General features: G+C 45.8%; 1 protein-coding gene across 2 annotated transcripts in view; it reads right to left on the bottom strand.

Moving 5' to 3' along the window:
* Positions 1 to 1,081: 1,081 nt before the first annotated feature.
* Positions 1,082 to 25,533, bottom strand: part of LOC112229969 (RNA-binding motif, single-stranded-interacting protein 3-like) — a 216,824-nt gene continuing 192,372 nt past the window's right edge. The window contains exons 10-14 of one of the 2 annotated variants that reach the window (XM_024396140.2): positions 24,509 to 24,559; positions 10,770 to 10,880; positions 4,392 to 4,481; positions 2,406 to 2,530; positions 1,082 to 2,019 (exon numbers count right to left, since the gene is read on the bottom strand). In XM_024396140.2, coding sequence (XP_024251908.2) covers positions 2,016 to 2,019; positions 2,406 to 2,530; positions 4,392 to 4,481; positions 10,770 to 10,880; positions 24,509 to 24,559 — 381 coding nt within the window. In that variant the 3' untranslated portion in view covers positions 1,082 to 2,015. The remainder of the gene's footprint in view (positions 2,020 to 2,405; positions 2,531 to 4,391; positions 4,482 to 10,769; positions 10,881 to 24,508; positions 24,560 to 25,533) is intronic. The other variant, XM_042310237.1, reaches the window with a different exon arrangement.

Genomic DNA, 25,533 nt, shown 5'->3' with positions numbered 1-25,533 from the left:
TCACATGGGGGGGGGGGAAAATGAACAAAATGGAATTCAAATCATTTCACCAATTAGTTGTTTAAAAAACGAAAAATTAATCTACATTTCAGTCAATTGCTCAGCACTACTAAGGACATAGCGCCTAGGGGAGCAGGACATGTTTTACGTCAACACATACAGTTTTGGTGTTTGTTGTTTGTATAACAGGAGAGGGGGGGGGTATGTAGGGCAACATTGATGAGACTCCCTGGGAGGGAATACATTAAAAAAAAAAATCAGTTTCATTCCGTTATCATTGATTCAATGAGATAAAGAGACAAGGCAGAGGCAGAAATCAGTGAGCCAAAAAAAAAACAGAGGCGTCGCATCAATGATCAAGTAGGAGCAGGCTGCAACATTCCACAATTCTTCCTATAGTGTTTTGTCTATTGTTGACGAGTGGAATGCCCGCATGGCTGGCGAAAGTGTTGTGGAGCACGACAGTAGAGAGACGGAAAGACAATTGAAGTGGTGGAGAGGGACATTAGGTCGGACTGCCACTAGTTGTATCACACGCCCAAATACTGTTTGACGTCAGCGTGATAGTTTCGACAACCGTGGAAGGTAGCTTAAACCAACAAAAAAAAGAACAATTGGAAACGGAAGGAAAAGTAAAGACTGGTCCGGCCATCAAGGTCAAATTAAAAACAACCATGACAACAGCAACAACAACAATAACAAACATCAACAACAAAATCAAACTGAAAAACTAAAAAACTCTGGATCAGAGTGTCTCTTCATCTTTGGTATAAAAATGGCCATCCTTGGGCTGCATTTGATCCACAACTAGGAAAGACTACAGAAATTGTCAACAATTTCTTCTATTGCTTTTGCTCTGATTGGTTTAAACCGTAAGCTCCTGCTATAGGCTATCTACGAAGTATAATCACTGCAAGCATTTTTTCCACCGTTTTTGTGTGTGTTTGTTTTAGACTTTTTTTCTTCTTAATTATTTTTTTGTTGTTGCAGTGTGACAAGCAAAGCGGGCTAAAAACATCTGAAAGCTCATAAAAAAAGGTCAAAGGTTGCAGATAAAAAGCGCTAACGTCATCAACGGCAATCTTGCCATAAAATTATATATTTATGACCATAAAAAACAAGTTCAGCATTTGCAACAGACTGCCTTTTCTACAACGCAGTGTCTTTTTTCCCTCCTAATTCTGAATAATCTCTTCAAAGCCTTATCTTCTCCCCCTCTTTTCCTCGGCAGACATTTCGTTTTTTCTCTAACACTCAGTTACCTCTGACATAATTATTTATCAAAGTTTTCTTCTAATGAAGAACAGAAAAAAACTCTTCTCTATTAAATCTGTACAGTTTATGTGATAGATCTTCTTTTTTTTATGTCTCTAGCTCAACTCCGGCAGTATCTTGTACCATCACAGTGGTCCAAGAGACTGATTTAGTTCGCTTTTTATTTTCAACGAGACGCCAGACTTAACTCTCTGTAAAAAGTCCTCTGACACCCTTAAAATTAAGGCCATGAAGATTCAAGAAAGAAAAACAGTTGTTTTGAATATATCTAGAAAACTAAAATTTTACACGAGAAATCCCAAAAAAAAGAGTGAAAAGAAATCGTAGCTTAATATCTGAGGAAGACAATCTCTGTGTATCTCAAACTTTGACTCCCCTTTTTCTAATTACAAAATAAACCTCATCACCTACCTGCGCGTTCAACATTTCAATTAGTTTTTGTATTTTTTTGTACTTTTTTTTTTCAGTTGAGAAATTTCTTGAAGAACCAACTCAAGCTCAAGCCCAGTCCACCAGGCATGTTCTCAGACTAAACATTTTCACCACTTTGCACTGTGCCCAGCGACTCCACCCCCACCCCCCCACCCCTCCTCTCTTCCAGGTATGAAATGGAAAAAAAGTGTCTATTTTTTGGTGCCTGGGCAATCTGGAAGCAATCCCTCTTCTCTCCGCATTCTCAGTGCAGCCAACCCCTCTGTTGCAAGGCAACGCTGTCACAGGAATATTCTCCGCGCCGGTCGCTATCTAATGAGGAAGAGAAGAACCACAATGAGAGAGAACAAAAGGGACAATTCACCCAAATTGAATTATTAATTCAAAATTACATATTGAATTACCCTGTAGAATAAACAGTCTATGGACACAGTATGACAGCATTTGAACCAGTGTCCAGGTAAACAAAACCAAAACCAAAGCGCGGATTGTACCCTGTCCATAGACTGCTTAGAGAGTAAGGAAACTGATATATCATTTGTAATTTGGGAAAACGATCCCTTTTAAAGGAGTCAACAGCTATAAAAACTCAATGTAAAAGAACAAAGCAGCAATTAGTCAGCTATAGTATGGCAAAATAGCAGACAATGACAGCATAATGCATGACAGCTATTAGTCATGATGTCAGCAGTACTCACTTGGACTGGTATGAGTAAGCAGTAACAAGGTCACTGGAGCCATCCACCTGGATCTGCTGCTGCTGCCCACTCACATCCTGCGATGAGGGGGCCACCGACTGAGGAGAAGCATCCGTGACCACTCCCTATGGGGACAAGAAGTGGGTGTGAGACAACAGGAAGTGACATCTTCCATGTAACTCAATGTAACCTTTTTTTTGTAATATATTTTGTATGACATCACATTTTACGTACGCTAGCGTTCAAAAGTTTGGGTTCACTGAGAAATTAAAATGACATCAAATTGATCAGAAATCCAGTGTAGACATTGTTAATGTTGTAAACGACTATTGTAGTTGGAAACGGCTGATTTTTAATGGAATATCTACATAGGCGTACAGAGGCCCATTATCAGCAATGTTCCAATGGCACGTTGTGTTAGCTTATCAAGTTATAGAACCCACAAATGCTGACGCTCCAGATACTCAACTAGTCTAAAGGCCAGTTTTATTGATTCTTTAAATCAGGACAACAGTTTTCAGCTGTGCTAACATAATTGCAAAAGGGTTTTCTAATGATCAATTAGCCTTTGAAAATGATATACTTGGATTAGCTAACAGAACGTGCCATTGGAACACAGGAGTGATGGTTGCTTTTAATGGGTCTCTATACGCCTATGTACAAATTCCATAAAAAAATCTGCTGTTTCCAGCTACAATAGTCATTTACAACATCAATGTCTACACTGTATTTTTGATCAATTTGATGTTATTTTAATGGACAAAAAAAATAGCTTTAAACTTTTGAACGGTAGTGTATGTCTCTGCGTAATTATGTACCAAGCTGTTTAAATAAACCTAAACCTATGGATCTTCGCCAACGATTTCCTGAGTAATATTACAGTAACCTTGAGAGAGAGAAAAAAATAAAAACTCTTTTAAAGTCACAAGACTACATGTGAAAGGATATGGGCTTCAATTCCGTATGTACTTTAACCTCACTGATCGTCGGCCATCACGGTCTCATCTCCATCACGTTAACAAGACTCCAAGGATGCTCTCAACACCATGTTAATACATCACCCTCCGAGATACTCCTTGTCTGCAGCTCATCTCAACAGTACAGATATATGATGGCGGCATTGAGGATGGACTAGGTCGAGAGGCAGCAAGAGAACCCCTGGGCTAACTCTCTCTCTCTCTCTCTCTCTCTCTCTCTCTCTCTCTCTCTCTCGTGACTTTATGAAGGGCAGCTATCTCCTGATTATCTTCTCCTGTCTGGAGCTGGGGGAGATGGATGGTGGTGTCAGGGCGTTGTCGGCTGGGCAGCCACTCGCTAACCAGAGGCCTGGGGCTGAGGAATGTGTGTGATGAGCACACGGGCCATCCGGGAGAGGGACAGCACCGCCGGCAGTGTGTCTCACTTCAGCGCCTGCCATCTGACACACGACTGATACTCCATTTGAATGGGCCGGAGCCGTCAGCCCTCCACACTCGTCATTTCTCAACGTGTGCCCGCCCGCTCTGAACTGCACGCTCGGCACACTCAACAGTAGCCGTGGCAACGTGTGCGTGGCAGTTTTTAAATCGAGCGGATGTTGCCGTGTCAGTGTGTGTGTTTGTGCGTGTCCATCTGTGTGTGTGTGAGAGTGTGTATGCATTCCTGCCCTTAGGAGTGTATGTGTGTGTGCATCCAGTGTGAGTATGTACATGCAATCTATGTGTAGATCTGTGTATATGTGTGTATCCGTGTGTGTGTATCCATGTATCTCTGCGTCTGTGTTTTTTTTTTTGGTTTCATTATCCTTGTGGGTACCAGAAGTCTTCACAAGGATAGTAAAACAAGGGAAAAATCGGACAAGTGGGGACATTTCGCCGGTCCCCACAAGGATAAAAAGGCCATTTTAGGCTTAGGGGTTAGGTTTAATGTTAGGGAAAATAGCATCTCGAATGGGAATCAATTGTTTGGTTCCCACGAGGATGTTAAAACAGACTGTGGCTCACTTACTTCAACGGGGACGGCTGTCTGAGGCACAGGAGTGTACTGAGGAATGTAGGTCCCTTGCATAGGTGCCCCGGCAGCCGCAGCAGTCATGTACTGGAACACACACACACACATCAACAACCTGTCATGTACTGGAACACACACACATCAACAACCTGTCATGTACTGGAACACACACACATCAACAACCTGTCATGTACTGGAACACACACACATCAACAACCTGTCATGTACTGGAACACACACACATCAACAACCTGTCATGTACTGGAACACACACATCAACAACCTGTCATGTACTGGAAACACACACACACACATCAACAACCTGTCATGTACTGGAACACACACACAGCAACAACCTGTCATGTACTGGAACACACACACATCAACAACCTGTCATGTACTGGAACACACACACATCAACAACCTGTCATGTACTGGAACACACACACATCAACAACCTGTCATGTACTGGAACACACACACATCAACAACCTGTCATGTACTGGAACACACACACATCAACAACCTGTCATGTACTGGAACACACACATCAACAACCTGTCATGTACTGGAACACACACATCAACAACCTGTCATGTACTGGAACACACACATCAACAACCTGTCATGTACTGGAACACACACATCAACAACCTGTCATGTACTGGAACACACACACACACATCAACAACCTGTCATGTCTTGTCCTTGTCCTAACTTCAGCAACAATCAATTGATCACAGGAAACAGAAACAATCATCGATGCCGGTTCGGTTTATTAACAATCCATGCCAGACTGTCGCGATCCAAGTGACTGAACGTTATGGATGACACGTTATGGGTTAAAGAATCATTTTGAAGCCTTGAGACAATTGAGAAATGGATTGTGTGCCACTCAGAGGGTGAATGGGCAAGACAAAAGATTTAAGTGGCTTTGAATGGGGTATGGTATTTATTTATTGTATTTATATTTAATTTAACTGGGCAAGTCAGTTAAGAACAAATTCTTATTTACAATGACGACCTACCCCGCGCAAACTCTAACCCAGATGACGCTGAGCCAATTGTGCGTCGCCTTATAGGACTCCCAATCACGGCCGGTGGTGAGTCAGCCTTGAAGTAGGTGCCAGGCACACCGGATTGTGTCAAGAACTGCAACGCTGCTGGGTTTTTCCACACTCAACCGTTTCCAGAGTGTATCAAGAATGGTCCACCATCCAAAGAAACCATCCAACCAACTTGACACAACTGTGGGAAGCATTGGAGACAAAATGGGCCAGCCTCCCTGTGGAATGCTTTCGACACCTTGTCCATGCCCCGATGAATTGAGGCTGTTCTGAGGGCAAAGGGGGGTTGCAACTCAATATTAGGAAGGTGCTCCTAATGTTTGGTATACTCAGTGTATATATATATATGTCCTTGTAATTCCCTTTCCATCCTTAGGAGGGCGCTGTGAGACATACATATGTGTTTTTACCAGAGCTGTCTGACTATGGGAGGCTAGTGAGAGAGGAACCGAGAGGAGAAAGCAGAGACACCCTGCTGATCCTGGACTTCACAGGCAGGCAAATGCCCCCTCCTAAGTGGGAGAGAGAGCAGAAACCAGAGGAGAGCAAAACAGAGCACTCAGATCACCCTGAGTGCGCGCTACACGTGTGTTTTGGTGTGCGTGCGCACGAACTGTGTATGTGTGCATGTGTGTATTTGTGTACGTGCATGTGTGTGCACCCCATGGCCTATATTCCATACCAGGCCCTTTAACAGAGCTGCAGGATGGCCATTTTACAGACGTCCTACATGCTGGGTTGGATGACAGCCACATGGCTTTCTCATGCAAAATAAATGGACGCTAGTGGGCCTTGTGTGTGTGTGTGTGTTTGATTTGACAGTCTATGCTTTTTAATCATCACATGCTTGTGTGTAGGATGTCCACACAATATGCAGATCAATCTAAGCTCTCCCCTCCCCAGTGTACAGTACATGTGTGTTCGTGTGAGAGAGAGAGAGGCTTTTAGCAATAACGCCTGAAAATCCCTCATAATAAAAACCCAGCCGGGTTGCCTCGCCTCTTCCTGTTTCTGTTTTTCACAGGAAAAGGAAGGACAATTCCTTTCTCTTTCTCCCTCTTTTCCCTCGTTTCTTTGCCTCCCTCCCAGTGATGAAACGCGTGGCCGTGGCCCCCTCTCTTGGCCCGGCGCCGGTGGAGTGTCATTACCGGCAGCGACGCTAATGGATCGGGTACGGCTCCGCTGCGCAGCGCTAATGAGAGGAGTTAAAGGCCACGGACACGGGTGATTAACTTACCCCTCTCCTCTCCCTGCTGCACAGGGCCACCGACACCCTGGGAGGACGGGTGCGGAGGGAGAGGAAGATGGTAAAGGGGAGGAAGGGGGAGGGATGGGGAAGGTGAGATGATAGGGGAAGGGAGGGGAAGATGGTAGGCGGAGGGAGGTGGAAGGTGAGGGGAGATGGTAGTGGGAGGGAGGGGGAGATGGTAGTGGGAGGGAGGGGAAGATGGTAGGGGGAGGGAGGTGGATGGGGTGAGGTGGCACGTCTGACTTCCTGACTCTGTAAGACTCTCTCTTGGTTGTCCCCTCTCTCTCTGCCTCCCTCTCACTCTTTCCCTCATTCTCTCTGTCCTTCTCTTTCAGTCCAGAATCCGCTAGAAGAGGGCTATCACATTCCCTGTGTGACCTTCTCTGCTCTGGCGAACGGCGCCCCGTTGCATACCAGTTCCTCAGGGCCTTTTGTCCCTCCCCGTAATCCATTAGTTATTCCACTAACTCACCTGTGAAGACTGGCATGAAAGCAAATGGAGGGGAGCGGAACTTAATTAGCGATATCAAAACCGATGTGTTAAGCAGAGACAGGCTTTTGAAATGGTATATCTCTCTGTAGCTTGATAAGGGGGCTTAACAAAGGAACGTCTTCAGCCTCCCTGACCTTTCCGCTAACCCATTTACATGACCCTGACTTTACAGTCCCCAGCGCCCTGACATGTCAGGAGTTGACAGGGAGAGCTGACAGCGCGTGTAAAGTTGGTGGAATAATTGGCTGAAACGAGCAAGATCATTTTGGCCAGTTCATTTTGGCATTACCGCTCGTGGGGGTCATGTCTAGGCCAAATGAAGGTCCTCTAATTGTAGTATAGATAGTAGTATAGATAGTAGATAGTACACACACGAGATAACGTGTGTGTGCGCGCACACACACACACACACACACACGCACACACACAAAAAGCCTCGAGCAGATGGCGTGTTTGATGAGTGCGAGGCGGCCTCGGCCTGTGTTCTTAACGAGGGTGGCGTGAGTGGACTCCGTAAGGATCCCTCTCACTGCACTATCCACACAGCCAAGAGCACCAGTGGGGTGCAGGCAAGACAACTCCCTCTCTATCTGTCCGTCTACAGTACATCCCGGGTTCCGGCAGCAACTCGCTGTAGGCAATTAATGGTGGCACAGCATCAGAATGGATACTGATGAGTTCCACTTTAGAGATATTCATAAGATTTGCATCTTCCCTGCGGGGCATTACTAGCCTGATGGAACCAGCCGGCTTGCGGCATTCACCATTCTATTTCACTTCATGTATATGCCTGGGCCTAATACAACAGATACTCTCTCTGCATTTGTATGCAGAGAGAGTGACACTTGTGGTCATCCATACAGAGATGGATGTTTAACTGAAGAATAAAGGAGGACATATGCTATGGAAATGTCTTGCTGGGCCCTGACGCAGTACTCCCGTCACACCATGCAAGGCCCTTTGAGACCAGGCGGAAAAAATATATACCATACAAACCCAATCCATTACTATTACAGTCACACTGTACAACAGGATGCCCACTCGTATCCATGCTCATACAACGTCTATGAGGGATGAGGGCTCAGACTAGTCTTGCTTCATCACTGTTATCCACCTTAAGATAGCTAGGTGAAACAACCACATCCTCAGTCCTATTAGGAAAGTCAGTGCTCGTAAGAAAAGCTGCGTGGAGGATGGGTTCTAGCAGCAGCCTGTCTGGTTCTCCAGTCTGATCCAGTGTTAACCTGTAGGAGGGTGAGCCTAAGAACCCGTCGCCCGGAGGGACATCGCTGCTCCCAGGGAGGATAAAAAGGGACAGCATGGTGCGCTAATCCCTCTTTACTGGGGACGAGTCCACTGAGTTGACCAACAACCTGTCTGTCAGCCACTGTCGCCATGACGACCAGAGCTGGATGTGAAGGATAGCTTAGGGGGAAGGAAGGTCACCTCTTGTCATGTCCCTGTCACTGTGTTGAAGGCACTGTCGGATTTAAATACGGAGGGCAGAATCTAACAAACGGGTGAGGGCCATTGGCAGAATAATATACATGAAAAGTAGCAATATCAAGCATTTGAAACAATATTCTAGGAATGCCAACTGAAAACAAGAACAAGACAATAACGTTGTCAAAGTGAGTTGAGGTTACCGCCACATTTTGATAGCGGAGTAGAACTGTGTTGACCTTCAAAACCGCTTCGTAACGAGGAACTTTCCTCACTACCATTTAACGGGTGCCGACATTCCTATACTCATTCTTTACCGTAAAAACATGTCTGTATTCTCGGAAACCTACGGTCACCGCTCCTGGGGCAGAATGGGAACAGCCATGTCACCACAGGGACTTTGAGAACAGCCAAAAGTATTCTGAGGTGTGGCGGCCATTTTGGTTGTTGACTGTGAGGACAGACAGGTGCTGACTGAGGCTTTCATAGGACAGAGCAGCATGCATGACATGACATAAAACAGCTCACCACATGTAAACACTCCATGTTAAAATCATACAAATATACCTAGTCATAACCTGTTTCCACAGGTTCTTCCTATGAGGAAACCATAAAGGGGCTTTCCCATCTGGCTCCGAACCACGTGATAAGAAGACACATGGCTTCTTCCCAATAGATTATCAGGGCATTGCATGCTATATGCAGCACACATAATAGTCTACATACAGTGTAGTGCCTCGGGGCTGTAGTCGGGTAGAAAGGAGCTTTTCATTTATATTCATCACACATCAAAACCCATCAACGTAGATTCACTCGCTCCAATCCTGCCTGTTAGCACAGCTGGGAGAGATTAGGGTCATTCTTTCATCCCAGAGCCAACATGGCGTCGCAGTTGCTGACAACTCACCTGGAAACACATGGCGCCGGCGGTAACTGTACAATGCCGCACTGTTTCAATCACGCGATTACACTCAAGACCCAGTGCTGGAGTAAACTAAGCCCCTTCTGCCCCTGGAGACATAGGGTTAGAGCAGGAAGTGGAAGACTGGATAGTGTGTGACACCTCTAAATCTCCTGTCTAAAAGGGGGAAAGCAGGAAGCTGGTTGGAGTGATATGGTTGATGTGTGATTTAGCGGGTTAGAGGAGTCATCATATCGCCTGGCGTTCACAGTGAGGCTCGTTGTTCTAGTCAATGGGAAATCTGTTCAACTTTGGGATAGTAAAGGAGATACGCTTGTCAAACATCTTGCTGTTCACACACACCAAGTGACGGATTTTCCATGTTGGACATGGAGACACTTTCAGAGATATATCCACACATTTCAATTAGGTAAACGCAGAAAGAATTTAATTCACCGGTGCCATGTCTCACCCTTAGACATAGATATTGCTGCTGTAGGTACGGCATTGACCGTAGAATCCTGTACTCTTAGGTAAGGATATGAACACTACGGTGAAGCTACGGTGGAACCAAATCTGCCGCCGATACTGTTCAAGTACAGAGTTGAGAGTGAGACTACCGTATGTGGCTTGAGTCGATATAAAGATATAAGCTATGCCCCTGATTACAGTCCGTGAAAGATCGTGTTTTCCTTGAGTAGAGATGCAGGCTTTCAGAGAAATATGATTTCAGGCAGAATGTACCGCACACCCAGAGCTGATTGGTGAAGGTGCTGGAGGCAAAAGGCAAAACTGGAGAAACAAGAAAAATGCCATCTTTCCCACGACTGTTTGTGGAGATACGATCTGAGGAAGGTCGACTGACCGAAACCTCATCCACAATTAAAGAGACCTTTTCCTGTTTCTCCAGAGAATATTAGTAGATACAGTCCTATGTGACTCGGTCGGTAGAGCACGACCTTTACAACACCAAAGGGGGCCGACTTCTGCTGGGGCCACCCATACGAAAACAATCTATGCACGCGTGACCGTAAGGACGCTTTGGATGAAAGCATCTGCTATTTATATATTAGATACAGGAGGCATGGTAGTAAAGATAGCTGCCGTCTCGGAGTGATATTATTGGACGTGAATAGGATATACAACGGTGCATTCTCAAAGTGATATGATTTAGCTAAAGTAGACCCAGTATGGAGGGGTCCATGGATGGTACAGTACTCACACTTCCTGTAGTGCCCAGGGACAGATGGTTCATCTGCTGGGAGAGCGGGCCCATCATGTTGGCAGGCTGCATGGACATGGTGTGGTCCATGGCTGGGGTGATCACTGCACCCTGAGGGAGGGGAGAGGGGAAAAGGGGGGTAGAGGGCATGTTAAGGCAATAGTGCCAATCGGTGGGCGGAGAACAAAGTGGCATTTTATACATCAATGGGTTGTTGAGCATCGGCGCAGCAGAGCATCAGAGAGTCAATACCCGCCGTTGATGTTGCCGACGTGCTGTACGCGACTGGTTCACTGATTGTCTGTGGTCGGCACACATCTCTTCCCCTCATGCTATTGCGACACGTGTAGCCCTAACAGGCGGATCAGTAGCGGTAACGTGTTCTGGATGGAACAAGAGGGAATGTGAAGAATTCATGGCTGCTCTTTCATCGCCTCGTCACGAAGCGAGTTGCTTCTCGCTTCTCTCTACCAGCCAAACCTCTGGAGTGAGGCATTCAGAAACAAAGCCTTTTTCCTGGGCTCCGACTCTGTCCTCTTTTACTCGCTTTTCCCTCGCTAATTTGTCTACTGTGTCTGTCTTCCTGTGTGTGTGTGTGTGTGTGTGTGTGTGTGTGTGTGTGTGTGTGTGCACACCCTGCTGGTGACTGTGTGGGACGATTGGAGAACAAACTGAGCAGACATGGCCTGTCAGAATCGCTGAGGCTGTCTCCTCCCTGGCGTTCAGAACACTGCTGCTGTGTGGCAGGCCGCTCTCTTTCTCCCCCTTTCTCGCTTCCTCTCTCCCATCACTCTCTCTCTCTCTCTCTCTTCCCTCGCTTTCATTTTCTCTCTCTTTTGTTTTCCCTTTCTCTTTTGTTTTCTCTTTACCTCTCTCCTATTTTTCTCTCTCTCGCCTGTCTTTTTCTCTCTTGCCCATCGCATGCAAGGCCCAATCCCTCCCGTAGTTTCATCTCAGCAAAAAAAGAAGGGAAGGCGGGCTGGAGAGAGGAGGGTGGAAGAGGGTAATGGAAAAGCGGGTGACAGAGAGAGAGAGAGATTGAGAGATAAGGGAGAGGGATAAACAGAGAGAGAGAGAGATGGGGGATAGAGGAGTGGGGGAGTTAGATGGATATTGGGAGACAGAAAAAGGTGAAGAAGATGGATTGAGGGAGAGACAGGACAGAGCTAAGGATACCTGTAACCGATTCAGCGGCTGACAATGCTTTTATAATGGGAAACGGAGAGTAACGGAAGGGCTTAATTCACAGACGTGTCGGAGAGAGTTAAGCCGATTTATGATTTCGATTTTCTGTGTTTGCGAGAGTGTGTGTGTGTGAGTCTGTCTGTCTGTCTGTCTGTCTGTCTGTCTGTCTGTCTGTCTGTCTGTCTGTCTGTCTGTCTGTCTGTCTGTCTGTCTGTCTGTCTGTCTGTGTGTCTGTCTGTCTGTCTGTCTGTCTGTCTGTCTGTCTGTCTGTCTGTCTGTCTGTGTGTGTTTGTCTTTGTGAGTCCAAGGAGAGCCAGCAAAAGAGATGAGAATGATTTGTCTAGTTTGTGTGTGTGTGTTTAAGAATGATATACTAGATAATATATATTCATGAGAATCTGGTATGTATGAGGACGTGTTTTTGAGTCTATATTCAATTACTGTTTGTCGGCGTGTGTGTATGTCATACTGACTGTGTATGTCATACTGACTGTGTATGTCATACTGACTGTGTATGTCATACTGACTGTGTATGTCATACGGAGTGTGTGTGTGTATGTCATACTGAGTGTGTATGACATACACACACTCAGTATGACATACACATACACACTCAGTATGACACACAGACATACTGTTTGTGTCGGTGTGTGTGTATGTCATACTGAGTGTTTGTGTGTATGTCATACTGAGTGTTTGTGCGTATGTCATACTGAGTGTGTGTGTGTATGTCATACTGAGTGTGTATGTGTCATACTGAGTGTGTGTGTGTCATACTGAGTGTGTGTGTGTGTATCATACTGAGTGTGTGTGTGTGTGTGTATCATACTGAGTGTGTGTGTGTGTATCATACTGAGTGTGTGTGTGTGTGTATCATACTGATTGTGTGTGTATGTCATACTGATTGTGTGTGTGTGTCATACTGAGTGTGTGTGTGTCATACTGAGTGTGTATGTGTATGTCATACTGAGTGTGTATGTGTATGTCATACTGAGTGTGTATGTGTATGTCATACTGAGAGTGTGTGTGTGTCATACTGAGAGTGTGTGTGTGTCATACTGAGAGTGTGTGTGTGTGTCATACTGAGTGTGTGTGTGTATGTCATACTGAGTGTGTGTGTGTATGTCATACTGAGTGTGTGTGTGTGTCATACTGAGTGTGTATGTCATACTGAGTGTGTGTGTGTGTGTGTATGTCATACTGAGTGCTTGTGTGTATGTCATACTGAGTGTGTGTGTGTGTGTCATACTGAGTGTGTGTGTATGTCATACTAAGTGTGTGTGTGTATGTCATACTGACTGTGTGTGTATACTGAGTGTGTGTGGGTTGCTAACAGGAGAAGCAGATAAACTGTAGCTAGTTAGTTAAAGATGGCGAGTTGTCAGACATCAAGGCTGTTAGACGGGCTGTAATGCCCTCGGTCTGATGTGAAGCGGGCTTTACAGACAAACCCCTGATTGAGCTGGCTAACTGTAGAGGCACTGGGCCCCTAATACCAGGATTGCCCACCTTCATAATGTATGTATTGTGCACCACCACCAAAGCACCCGCAGAGGGAAAAAAGGAGGTTAGGCTACTGGTGTTCGGGAAATTGCACAAGTCATTCAGTGTTAGTGTGTGTGTGTTTATGGTGAGCAGCATGCTATTTCAGATAGTCTTTGTGTGCTGCCTTCCATGGCTGCACCAGGTTCCAAGGCCTCGGGCACCTTTCCAGGCTTGTAAGCCCTAAAACGGGAGGCTGGATTGTGGAGTCTATTTCTCTAATCCACAACATGAATCCCACCTAGGGCTAGCTAGCTAGCAAACAGACAGACGTCTGCCCTTGCTTTGCAGCAGCCTGCCTACAAGACCCCACGTGGTGAAGGCTAAGACACAGTTCTGAGGTACAACAATGACCCACTGTGACCCACTGTGACAGGATGTGTTGGAGTTTTTTTCTTTTGACTACGCCTAGAGATCCCCTATCTCGTTTTACCAGACGGTCCTTAACGAACAAAAACGAGGGACCCAAGTGAAACAAAAAAAGACGACGAGACAAACTGAGACACTCTGAAACAAATACAGAGACTATAAGCATTTCTAAAAGATCTTCACACGATACACTACAGCAGTGGGGCTGTATCACACTAAATGATGTGTTTAGCGGAGACGTCGATGACCCCACAAGTGAACAACAGCCCACACTGTGGCTGTGATATGCTCTGCTGAGACTACCTCACCACCCCAGATGTCAGCCGCCCTGACCGTCACAGCACTTTTACGACATGTCTCTGACTGTCTCACTGTCCCATGTGAGTGCCTGGAAACTCTGGCGTGGCGATTTACAACGTCGGGGGGGGGGGCAGTGGTCGCCATGGTAATGGGTACCAAAAAAACAAAACGCTGTCCCGACGTTCCCTGAAGCAGCCTCCAGAATCTGTGAGGGACAGGGATTGTGTGGGATTTGATTTGAATCTATGTCAGAGCAGTTGATGTTTTATTGAGGTGAGGAAATAGCATGGGGAATGAACACATTTCTCCAAATTGATCTTGTAGAATCAAAATGAAATGTACTGTAAGCGACTCTGACAAAACATACTGCATTCCACACTACAAGCCAGTAAAACATCAATATCACTAATAATATCAATACTAATCTGATCCCAGATCTGTTTGTGCTTTTGCCTATACCCCATTGTCATTATCAAACCAAATGTTCAGCATGACAATTCCATTAGGAGTTGGCAAGAGAGCAAAAACAGATTGGCACCCAGGCTATATCTGTACATCTTCTATACGCCAAACCAACAGTCTACAACTCAGAACAGACATCAACCTTTGTAACCATATTGCCTGGCAGTGACACAGTAGGTGAAGGGAAAACCAGCAGAGCCATTTTACAGAATGGGCGCGCACACAATGAGAGCAGCTCGAGGACAACCGGAGACCAAGCCGAGGCTCAGGATAAACGTTCTCCCCCTGAACCAAAGTGTATCATACAGTGGGATGATTCCGTGCTTCCCATGAAGGGAGATAGTTGAGGTTTAAAGTCGCTGTCAGAAAGACCAACTATGGTACCATGCAGAGGAATTCAGTGAATATGGTGTAACTTCTACTGAACAAAGATGAAAGACATACTAAAACAGCACACTGGAGTGAGCACATATATCAAGGGGGCATACTGCACATCAGTCACTTGGGAAAAACAACAATGTTGCACTTGGCTAGTTTATCTGCTGCAGTAGTTTGGCAGAGTGGAGTGTGTGTGTTTGCCTGTGTGCATCTTAATGTGTGTTTGCTGGAGCAGGGGCCATGTGAAGCTGGCTAGGGTTCTAAAGTGCATAAAAATACAAAATAAATCCTAAATAAATATATCCTACCGTTAGTGTCAGTTAGTCAAATTTCTGCCCTGCTAGAGCTAGAGCTGGCCCGGTCAACTGTAAGTGCTGTTATTTTGAAGTAGAAACGTCTAGGAGCGACAGCGGCTCAGCCACTAATTGGTAGGCCACACAAGCTCACAGAACGGGACTGCCGAGTGCTGAAGCGCGTAGGGAGTTAAAATCGTCTATCCTTGGATGCAATACTCACTACCAAGTTCCAAACTGCCTCTGAAAGCAACTTCAGCACAAGAACTGTTCGTCGGGAGCTTCAAGAAATGGGATTCCATGGCTGAGCAGCCGCACACAAGCCTAAGATCCCCATGTGCAATGTCAAGCGTCGGCTGGAGTGGTGTAAAAATCGCCGCCATTGGACTGTGGAGCAGTGGAAATGCGTTCTTTGGAGTGATGAATCACACTTCACCGCCTGGCAGTACGACGGACGAATCTGGGTTTGGCGGATGCCAAGAGAACACTACTTGCGCCAATGCATAGTGCCAACTGTAAAGTTTGGTGGAGGAGGAATAATGCTCTGGGGCTGTTTTTCATGGTTTCTGGCTAGGCCCCTTAGTTCCAGTGAAGGGAAATATTAACGCTACAGCATACAACGACATTCTAGACGATTCTGTGATTCCAACTTTGTGGCAACAGTTTGGGGAAGGCCCTTTCCTGTTTCAGCATGACAATGTGCCCGTGTACAAAGTGAGGCCCATACAGAAATGGTTTGTCTAGATTGGAGTGGAAGAACTTGACTGGCTTGCACAGAGCCCTAACCTCAATCCCATCAAAATCCTTTGGGAATAATTGGAATGCCGACTGCGAGTCAGGCCTAATCGCCCAACATCAGTGCCCGACCTCACTGATGCTCGAGGCTGAATGGAAGCAAGTAACCACAGAAATGTCCCAACATCTAATGGAAAGCCTTCCCAGAAGAGTGGCTATTATAGATGCAAAGGGGGGGGACCAACTCCATATTAATGGTCATGATGTTGGAATGAGATGTTTGACGAGCATACTTTTCCACATACTTTTGGCCATGTAGTGTATCTCAGTGCACTGGCAGACAATTTTGATTATTTAAACAAAACCAAAAAGTCTTGATAGGGTAAGATAAATTCTTATTTCATGTTATTTGATCTTAATAAGACATCTTACCAAGACAAATTATCTTAGTGCTCTGGCAGATCATTTTGCTTACTTAAAAAAACGCTTGAAAAAGGCTTGAAGTCAGAATATCTTAGAACAATACAAATTATCGTGATGTATTTTCCGGGTAAGCTAATGTCAACTAAAAACTAGTAAATGCGTTTTCTTGGCGAGTGTGATGAACTCAACTCAAGCAATTTTAACTTCATTATCTCAATACTATAACATCTTGTTTGCAGTGTAGTCTACTCAACTATCCCAGGTCTGCTGCTGACTGATCTACTGCAGGCATTACCTCACAGCCTAAGTACTGCTGGCAACACCACCCTCCCAGCTGGCATGTACACCACAGCTTCAAAGAACCTCAGTACTGGAAGGGACAGGGTGTGTGTGTGTGTGTGTGTGTGTGTGTGTGTGTGTGTGTGTGTGTGTGTGTGTGTGTGTGTGTGTGTGTGTGTGTGTGTGTGTGTGTGTGTGTGTGTGTGTGTGAGTGTGTGAGAGAGAGAGAGAGAGAGAGAGAGAGATGAAGAAAGAGAGAGAGAGAGAGAGGAGATGGAGTGAGACAGGAGAAGGAGAAGAGAGAGAGAAGGAGACTGTGTGAGAGAGAATGATACAGGGAAAGATAAACAGAGAGAGAGAGAAAAAGTGAAAGACTGGGAGAGAAAGAAGCGACTTGAAGCCGTTTTTTTTAACGGCAATTGAAAACAAGCTGTCATTTTTCTTCTGAAGTTTTCGCTCTAAGCACTTCTCGTCCAAGGATACACACATTTCTGCAAACTGTTTGTCTTTTCATTTTTCTCTCTCTCCCCATCTCCTAACAAAGCGCAACGCTGACGGATAGAGCACTCAGGCTACGGTTGTCAAACTCAATCTAGTGAGATAAACAAGATACACTGCTGTTTCTACCATGTAACAGCAGCCTGCAAACTCTTGCTCAAAGAACACTTTCAATTCTCACTTATCATGTTAACTCCTTTAAAATTCAAACTGCCACCGACAAGCGGCACACTAGCATACCCGGGTTCACATAGTATTCAAAATCATTTTGTCTAATGTCGTCTGGCCCAGGGGTGCAAAAACTGAAGTGACGAACCACCCTTGCTGTCTCTGCCTGCCTAGCCGGCTCCCCTCTCTCCACTGGGATACTCAGCCTCTGACCCTATTACAGGGGCTGAGTCACTGGCTTACTAGTGCTCTTCCATGCCGACCCTAGGAGGGGTGCATCACACCGTGCCAGATCTTTTGCGCTATACTCGACTTGAGTGGGTTGAATCTGTGACGTGATCTTCTTGAGCAGTTTTGCGCCCCCTTGAGCTCGTGCGGTGGAGGAGAGCTTCGTGGGCTTTACTCAGCCTTGTCTCAGGGTAGTACGTTGGTAGTCTGTTGATATCCTTGTAGTGGTGTGGGGGCGGTGCTTTGGCAAAGTGGGTGGGGTTATATCCTGCCTGGTTTGCCCTGTCTGGGGGTATCGTTGGACGGGCCACAGTGTCCGCTGACCCCCAACGTCTCAGCCTCCATTATCTATGCTGCAATAGTCTCTGTGCCAGGAGGCTGGGGTCAGCCATGCTCGGTTATGAAAAGCCAACTGACAATTAACTCCTGAGCTACTGACCTGTTGCAACAAGTGTGATTATTATTTGACCCTGCTGGTCATCTATGAACGTTTTGACATCTTGAAGAACGATCTGGCCTTAATGGCCGTGTACTCTTGTAATGTCCACCCCGGCACAGCCAGAATAGGAACCCAGGTCTGCGCTCTGGCGTAGTCATTCTGATTGGCTGTAGCAATGTCCTCTCCCTTTACCATGCTCCACCGCCTCCATATTGCGCCAGACACCAGGAGAACACTCCCCCCAGAATGGCCCATTGGTTAAACATGCTGTGCATGCCAACAGCCCCAAATTGCAGCGCAATCAATTGTTTTAATACTTGGAAGTAGCCCTTGAACGCTAGGCTAGTTTAATGTGTTTCATTGGATCGGCGGCACGGGGGGCGACCCCAATGTGGCCATTGTACAGGAAGAATATAAGTGCAGACATAAGGGGATAGGTTGGGTGGTGGTCGAGTGGAGGGAGGTTGAAGGGAGGGGCAGCTGAGGTTAGGGCATAGGGGGCGGTCTGGTGGATTGTGGATGCAGCGGCCATTGGAACAAGGCCATACGGACAGAGAGAGAGAGAAAGACACTGGTCTATAGGGAGGGAGCAGAAGGGACGCTACTGTATTTAAACTGTTTTCTTTTTATTTAACCTTTATATATACAGGTTTTTCTCATTGAGATAACATCTATTTTCCAAGAGACACCAGGTCCAATAGCAGCACCTATTCTATTATAGGCCATGCCAATAGTCACAATAGAAGACTATAGATTAAGGGACTTACCGATACCTCATATGGTTTATGTAAGAGCAACACTGACAGCCCACTCATACTCATCAATCCGTAAAACACGTTCACATGTAAAAACATGTGCACACTGTATTTCACGAGCAATCTCTCACACACCTACTGTATTAATAAACACACCCATACGGTGCAGTAAACAACATCAACCACAGACACTAATATAGCACACCTAACCAATCCAATACAGACAGACGCGCGCGCACACACACACACACACACACACACACACACACACACACACACACACACACACACACACACACACACACACACACACACACACACACACACACACACACACACACACACACACACACACACACACACACACACACACACACACACACACACGCTTTGATCCTCTCCTCTCTGCAGCATCTGTAGCACCAGGGACTCCCGTCCCGTCATGGCGGTTGACTGGCTCGGAGAGGGAAGGAGAGGAGCTGGCTGGGAGGCTGGTGGAGTGGTGCCCCGCTGGGGCCAGATTACATGTTGCTTGTCTCCCAGCGTGGGGGTAACTGAGATGTGGAGGCTAGGTGGTAACGGTCGCAGCAGGGAGCAGCAGGAGGGTAGTAGGTGGTAGGAGGGCTTCTCTATGGATAGTGGTGTTGGTGTTGGTGGTGATGGTAGATCAGGAACTATAGTGTTGCATTGTTCCGGATTCGCCGGCATCACATATGTACAGTAGTCGTCTTTGATACTGCCTGTGTGTAAATGATCTCACTCACTAGGACCCCTAAATGCTCTAAGTCTAAGATATGGCTCTGGAGGACCCACACAGTGCCTTAGGTATGATGTAGTGTATGAAGACCAGTGGGATGGTAGTCCTGTGTAGTTCAGTTGGTAGAGCACGGCGCTTGCAACGCCAGGGTTGTGGGTTTGATTCCCATGGGGAACAAGCATGAAAAAAAAGAAAATGTATGCACTCACAACCCCGGTAAGTTGCTCTGGATAGGAGTGTCTGTTAAATGACCGTAATGTAAATGGATTGCTTGGGGATAGATCTTTCTTCAGATCCTCCAGCCTTCAGCTGTCCAAGATGGCGCCGGATGGTAGGGCTGCCATCTTATCGGCTCTTAACCAACCATGCTATTTTGTTTGTGTTGTTCGTAACCTGTTTTGTACATAATGTTGCTGCTACCGTCTCTTATAAATGAAAAGAGCTCCTGGACATCCGAACTGGGAATACTCAACTCAAAATGGAAGAGGAGTTCTTCTTCAATGAGTGGGATGCGAGGGATATACTACAGACACTCAACCAGGCCCAGATCCCCGGAATTCGCTGGAAAAGGAAACGTAGGTTTCGCGGAAAGAGACCAGGATGCCTTGTGAGGATCAGGCGAAGAGTGGCTAATCTGCCCCTTGCCTTCCGTTCTGCTAGGTAACGTTCAATCGCTGGGAAATAAATGGGACGAACTGAAAGCACGTATATCCTACCAACGGGACATTAAAAACTGTAATAATCTTGTGTTTCACCGAGTTGTGGCTAAATGACGACATTAAGAACATACAGCTGGCGGGTTATACACTAACGGCAGGACAGAACAGCATCATCTGGTAAGGCACATTTGTAAACAATAGCTGGTGCACAATATCTAAGGAAGTCTCAGGATTTTCCTCGCCTGAGGTAGAGTAACTCATGATAAGCTGTAGACCACACTATCTACCTAGAGAGTTTATCATCTGTATTTTTCATAGCCGTCTACATACCACCACAGATCGAGGCTGGTACTAAAACCGCACTCAATGAGCTCTATTCCGCCATAAGCAAACAGGAAAACGCTCATCCAGAGGCAGTGCTCCTAGTGGCCGGGGACTTTAATGCAGGGAAACTTAAATCAGTTTTACCTCATTTCTATCAGCATGTTAAATGTGCAACCAGAGGGGAAAAAAATTCTAGACCACCTTTACTCCACACACAGATGCGTACAAAGCTCTCCCTCCCCCTCCATTTGGCAAATCTGACCATAACTCCATAACTCTATCCGACTAATTCCTACTAACAAACAAAAATTACAGCAGGAAGCACCAGTGACTCGGTCTATAAAAAAAGTGTTTAGATGAAGCAGATGCTAAACTACAGGACTGTTTTACTAGCACATACTGGAATATGTTCCGGGATTCTTCCGATGGCATTGAGGAGTACACCACATCAGTCACTGGCTTTATCAATAAGTGCATCGAGGACGTCGTCCCCACAGTGACTGTACGTACATACCACAACCAGAAGCTATGGATTACAGGCAACATTCGCACAGGGCTTGCAAACTATTACATACTACAAAGGGAAGTACAGCCGAGAGCTGCCCAGTGACACGAGCCTACCAGACAAGCTAAATAACTTCTTCTAAGTAGCACTGAAACATGCATGAGAGCATCAGATGTTCCGGACGACTGTGTGATCATGCTCTCCGCAGCCAATGCGAGTAAGACCTTTAAACAGGTCAACATTCACAAGGCCGCTGAGCCAGACGGATTACCAAGACGTGTACTCCGAGCATGCGCTGACCAACTAGAAAGTGTCTTCAATGACATTTTCAAACTCTCCCTGTCTGAGTCTGTAATACCTATATGTTTCAAGCAGACCACCATTGCCCCTGTGCCAAAGAACACTAAGGTAACCTGCCTAAATGACTACTGACCCGTAGCACTCACATCTGTAGCCATGAAATGCTTTGAAATGCTGGTCATGGCTCACATCAACACCATTATTCCTGAAACCCTAGACCCCCACCAATTTGCATACCGCACCAACAGATTTAGATGATGCAATCTCTATTGCACTCCACACTGCTCTGTCCCACCTGGACAAAAGGAACACCTATGTGAGAATACTATTCATTGACTACAGCTCAGTGTTCAACACCGTAGGGCCCTCAAAGCTCATCACTAAGCTAAGGACCCTGGGACTAAACACCTCCCTATGCAACTGGATCCTGGACTTCCCGACGGGCCACCCCCAAGTGGTAAGGGTAGGTAACAACACATCCGCCACACTGATCCCCCACACAGGGGCCCCTCAGGGGTGTGTGCTCAGTCCCCTCCTGTACTCCCTGTTCACTCATGACTGCATGGCGAGGCATAACTCCAACACCATCATTAAGTTTGCTGATGACACAACAGTGGTAGGCCTGATCACCGACTACAATGAGACAGCCTATAGGGTGGTCAGACAACCTCTCACTCAACATGATTAAGATGATGGAGATGATTGTGGACTACAGGAAAAGGAGGACCGAGCATGCCCCCATTCTCATCGAAGGGGCTGTAGTGGAGTAGGTTTAGAGCTTCATGGTCCTTGCGTCCACATCACCAACAAATTAACATGGACAAAGCACACCAAGACAGCCGTGAAGAGGGCACGACAAAACCTATTCCCTCTCAGGAGACTGAAAAGATTTGGCATGGGTTCTCAGATCCTCAAAAGGTTTTACAGCTGCACCATCGAGAGCATCCTGACGGGTTGCAATCACTGCCTGGTATGGCAACTACATAATTACCTCAATTACATCAACACCGGTGCTCCCCACACATTGACACATTGACTCTGTACCGATACCCCCTGTATATAGCCCCGCTATTGTTATTTACTGCTGCTCTTTAATTATTTGTATTCTTATCTCTTACTTTTTCATGAATTTTCTTAAAACTGCATTGTTTTTTTAAGGGCTTGTAAGTGAGCATTTCACTGTAAGGTCTACTACACCTGTTGTATTTGGCGCATGTGACCTTTAAAATTTGATTTGACTTGAATATCCCTAGTCTGTCACACCCTGATCTGTTTCACCTGTCTTTGTGCTTGTCTCCACCCGCCTCCAGGTGTCACCCATCTTCCCCATTATCCCCTGTGTATTTATACCTGTGTTCTCTGTTTGTCTGTTGCCAGTTCATTTTGTTTATGAAACCTACCAGTGTTTGTTCCCCTGCTCCTGTCTGTTTCTTGCTCCTGTTTCCTAGTCCTTCTTGATTTTGACTCTTCTGCCTGCCCTGACCCTGCCTGCCGTTCTGGACCCTATGCACCCTACCCGCTCTGGATTACTGACCCCTGCCTGCCTTTAACCTGTCGTTTGCCTGCCCCTGTATTAGAAATAACATTTTATTTCCCCGACACTGTCTGCATCTGGGTCATACCCGAAACCTGATATACTCTCTGCAAAACACGAGGCTGCATTTTCAGTCTCTCACATTAGTGCAATATTGATAACATGGCAATAACCTAACACATCACAATGACACCAGTATAAAAAGCTACATACTGCAGTAAAGCTCAGGGCCAGGATGGGAGATTGGATGCAACAGCAGCAGAACCATTAGGAGCTCTGAAAGCATCAGCTCTCATGAACAACTCATACAGGCTGCTCTAATGCACGAGACCAACTAATTGCCTCTTGCCTAAACAAGAGACTAAGTTGTCCTAAATGGGAATCAGTCAGTTGCATTAAAGTATGTGCTATTATAATGTTATTATTAGCTACTCTGTGTGAAAAATGCATGAAACCAAATGAATGAAACAAAAACAACTATATACACTAGTAGTTAGGTATAATTGAAGTTGTATTCTAGCTAGAATGGTTGAGTTTGAGATCTGATGAACTTGTGGATGATAAACATTTCCGGGTTAATATGACATGAAACGCCGGTCCTGTGTAGCTCAGTTGGTAGAACATGGCATTTGCAACGGCAGAATAGTTGGCTTTATTCCCAGGACCACCCACATGTAAAATGTATGCACACATGACTGTAAGTCACATTGGATAAAAGGGTCTGCTAAATGGCATATATTATTATTATAGCATTTTTTCGGAATTTAGCAGATGCTCTTAACCAGAGCGACTTACAGTAGTGAGTACATAAATTTTTGTACTGGCCCCTTGTGGGAATTGAAACCCACAACCTTGGCATTGCAACGCCAGAGCCACATGGGACCTATTAGTAATGTAGGATTAATATAACATGAAACGCTGACTGATATTAGAAGTATTGCAGTACTATTGGAGAATTGAGTGCTGGTGGCCTGGTGTGTTGCAGAGATAGATTGAGCAGAGATAGATTGAGCAGGCTAGCTGGTGTTCTGCTTTGCTAGTTAAATTCTGCTGAGTCACACTACAGTCCACCAAGACCCATAAACTCTGTGTGTACCCAACCAGAAACACATGTCTGAACACCTAAGAAAGAGCGAATGGACATCCAAGTGGTTATCATGATGGAACGACCAACTTTCATACATCGTTTCCGGTGATTCAAGACAGTAGCGGAGGAATCATTTAGCTATCAGCGATACAATTCGGTTCGGTGCTCGAGTCTGTGGGTGAGTTCCGGCGGTGGTCTGAAAGTGGACTTGCCACAGGAGGAGTTTGAAGACGGAGCATCTACTTTACCAATTCCAATGCTGCCTGATATTAGCTCTAAACACATAGAAAGTGCCTTGGAGGTTGCAACATTCTGAAAGAGTCATAACATTCTATCCAAAGCGCTCGTAACTCTTCTGGTGAGTTAACCGAACGGCACTGTGAATTTACCGCAAGTGAAAGTAGACATCAGGCATCTTCGACTTCTGTCGACCTCTAACCCAATAGGTCAAAGGTCCACGTGGGACTGCTAGAGAACACACAGTAAATCACATGACAGAGAGAATGGAAATGCACTTACTGTAGGTTGCATAACGTATTGTTGATGAGGCATCCATGACGTACTCTGGACCTATGAGGGAGACATCAAATGAAACGTCATTATTGACTTAAGGTTACCCATGCCACCTCTTTTCCCTTACAATCAACAGTGTGCAATAACTGGTTTTCTATTGTCACGCTATTTCTCTGCATGCTTGTGCCCTGTCCTTTCCCACTGTTACTTCCGTGCCTGGGAAGTGTGGGCATGTCGAGTTAAGACGGAGCTAACGAGCCTCGGGCCAGTTGAAAACACATAGGCCTTGAATTTGCAGAATTAGGCACAGCGTGTCACGCCACAGGACAAGATGGCTCAACCCGGCTTGGGTCGACAGTGGCAATCCGAATATCGAGGGACAAGGACCCACAAACTAACCCTGAAACAGAAAAAGACCTACTACTCTATTGGACTGAGTGGGCCATTCAGTTCAACAGAATTCCTGCTGTCGACCGTGAGAGAAGCCACAGTTGAAGAAATGGACCATTTAGATTTGCTGGTGAGGACTATTAGACAGCTAGTCAGAGACACACACACACACGTCTGCCCATTGATCCTTGGGGAAATGATTGGACTCAACAAAGACAAACAGATGCTAATCTTCCATAAGAACGCCAATCCTCTGAGCTCGTTAAAGCCCATGATTTGGGGCTTGCCTAAACATGTGAGGGGTTTTTATTGTATAGCACAGAGCCATGATTGTTTGTTTCCTCCTCACGATGTTTGTTCTCGAGACAACAGGAAGAAAAAAAGAGAGATGAGACAAAGCTTTGTTCCCTAATCGTCCATCTTTAGAATATTTCCACGTGACATCAACAAGATTAAACCTGCGTGTGCTTTTAAATGTTTTGACTTGAGATTGATTGTTTATTTAATTTAAACTAATTATCATTATGGATGCATTTAGTAGCAGCAGTGATGACTTAATAAGAAGCAGGTGCATTGTGTGACTGACTATGTTGTCCAGTGGTCTAGTCTGAGGATGTCTGTCTACCTCTGGCTGACGCTGC

This window comes from Oncorhynchus tshawytscha, linkage group LG31 (genome assembly GCF_018296145.1).
Source record: "Oncorhynchus tshawytscha isolate Ot180627B linkage group LG31, Otsh_v2.0, whole genome shotgun sequence".
NCBI lineage: Eukaryota > Metazoa > Chordata > Actinopteri > Salmoniformes > Salmonidae > Oncorhynchus > Oncorhynchus tshawytscha.
This window is presented reverse-complemented; position numbering and strand designations above follow the sequence as displayed.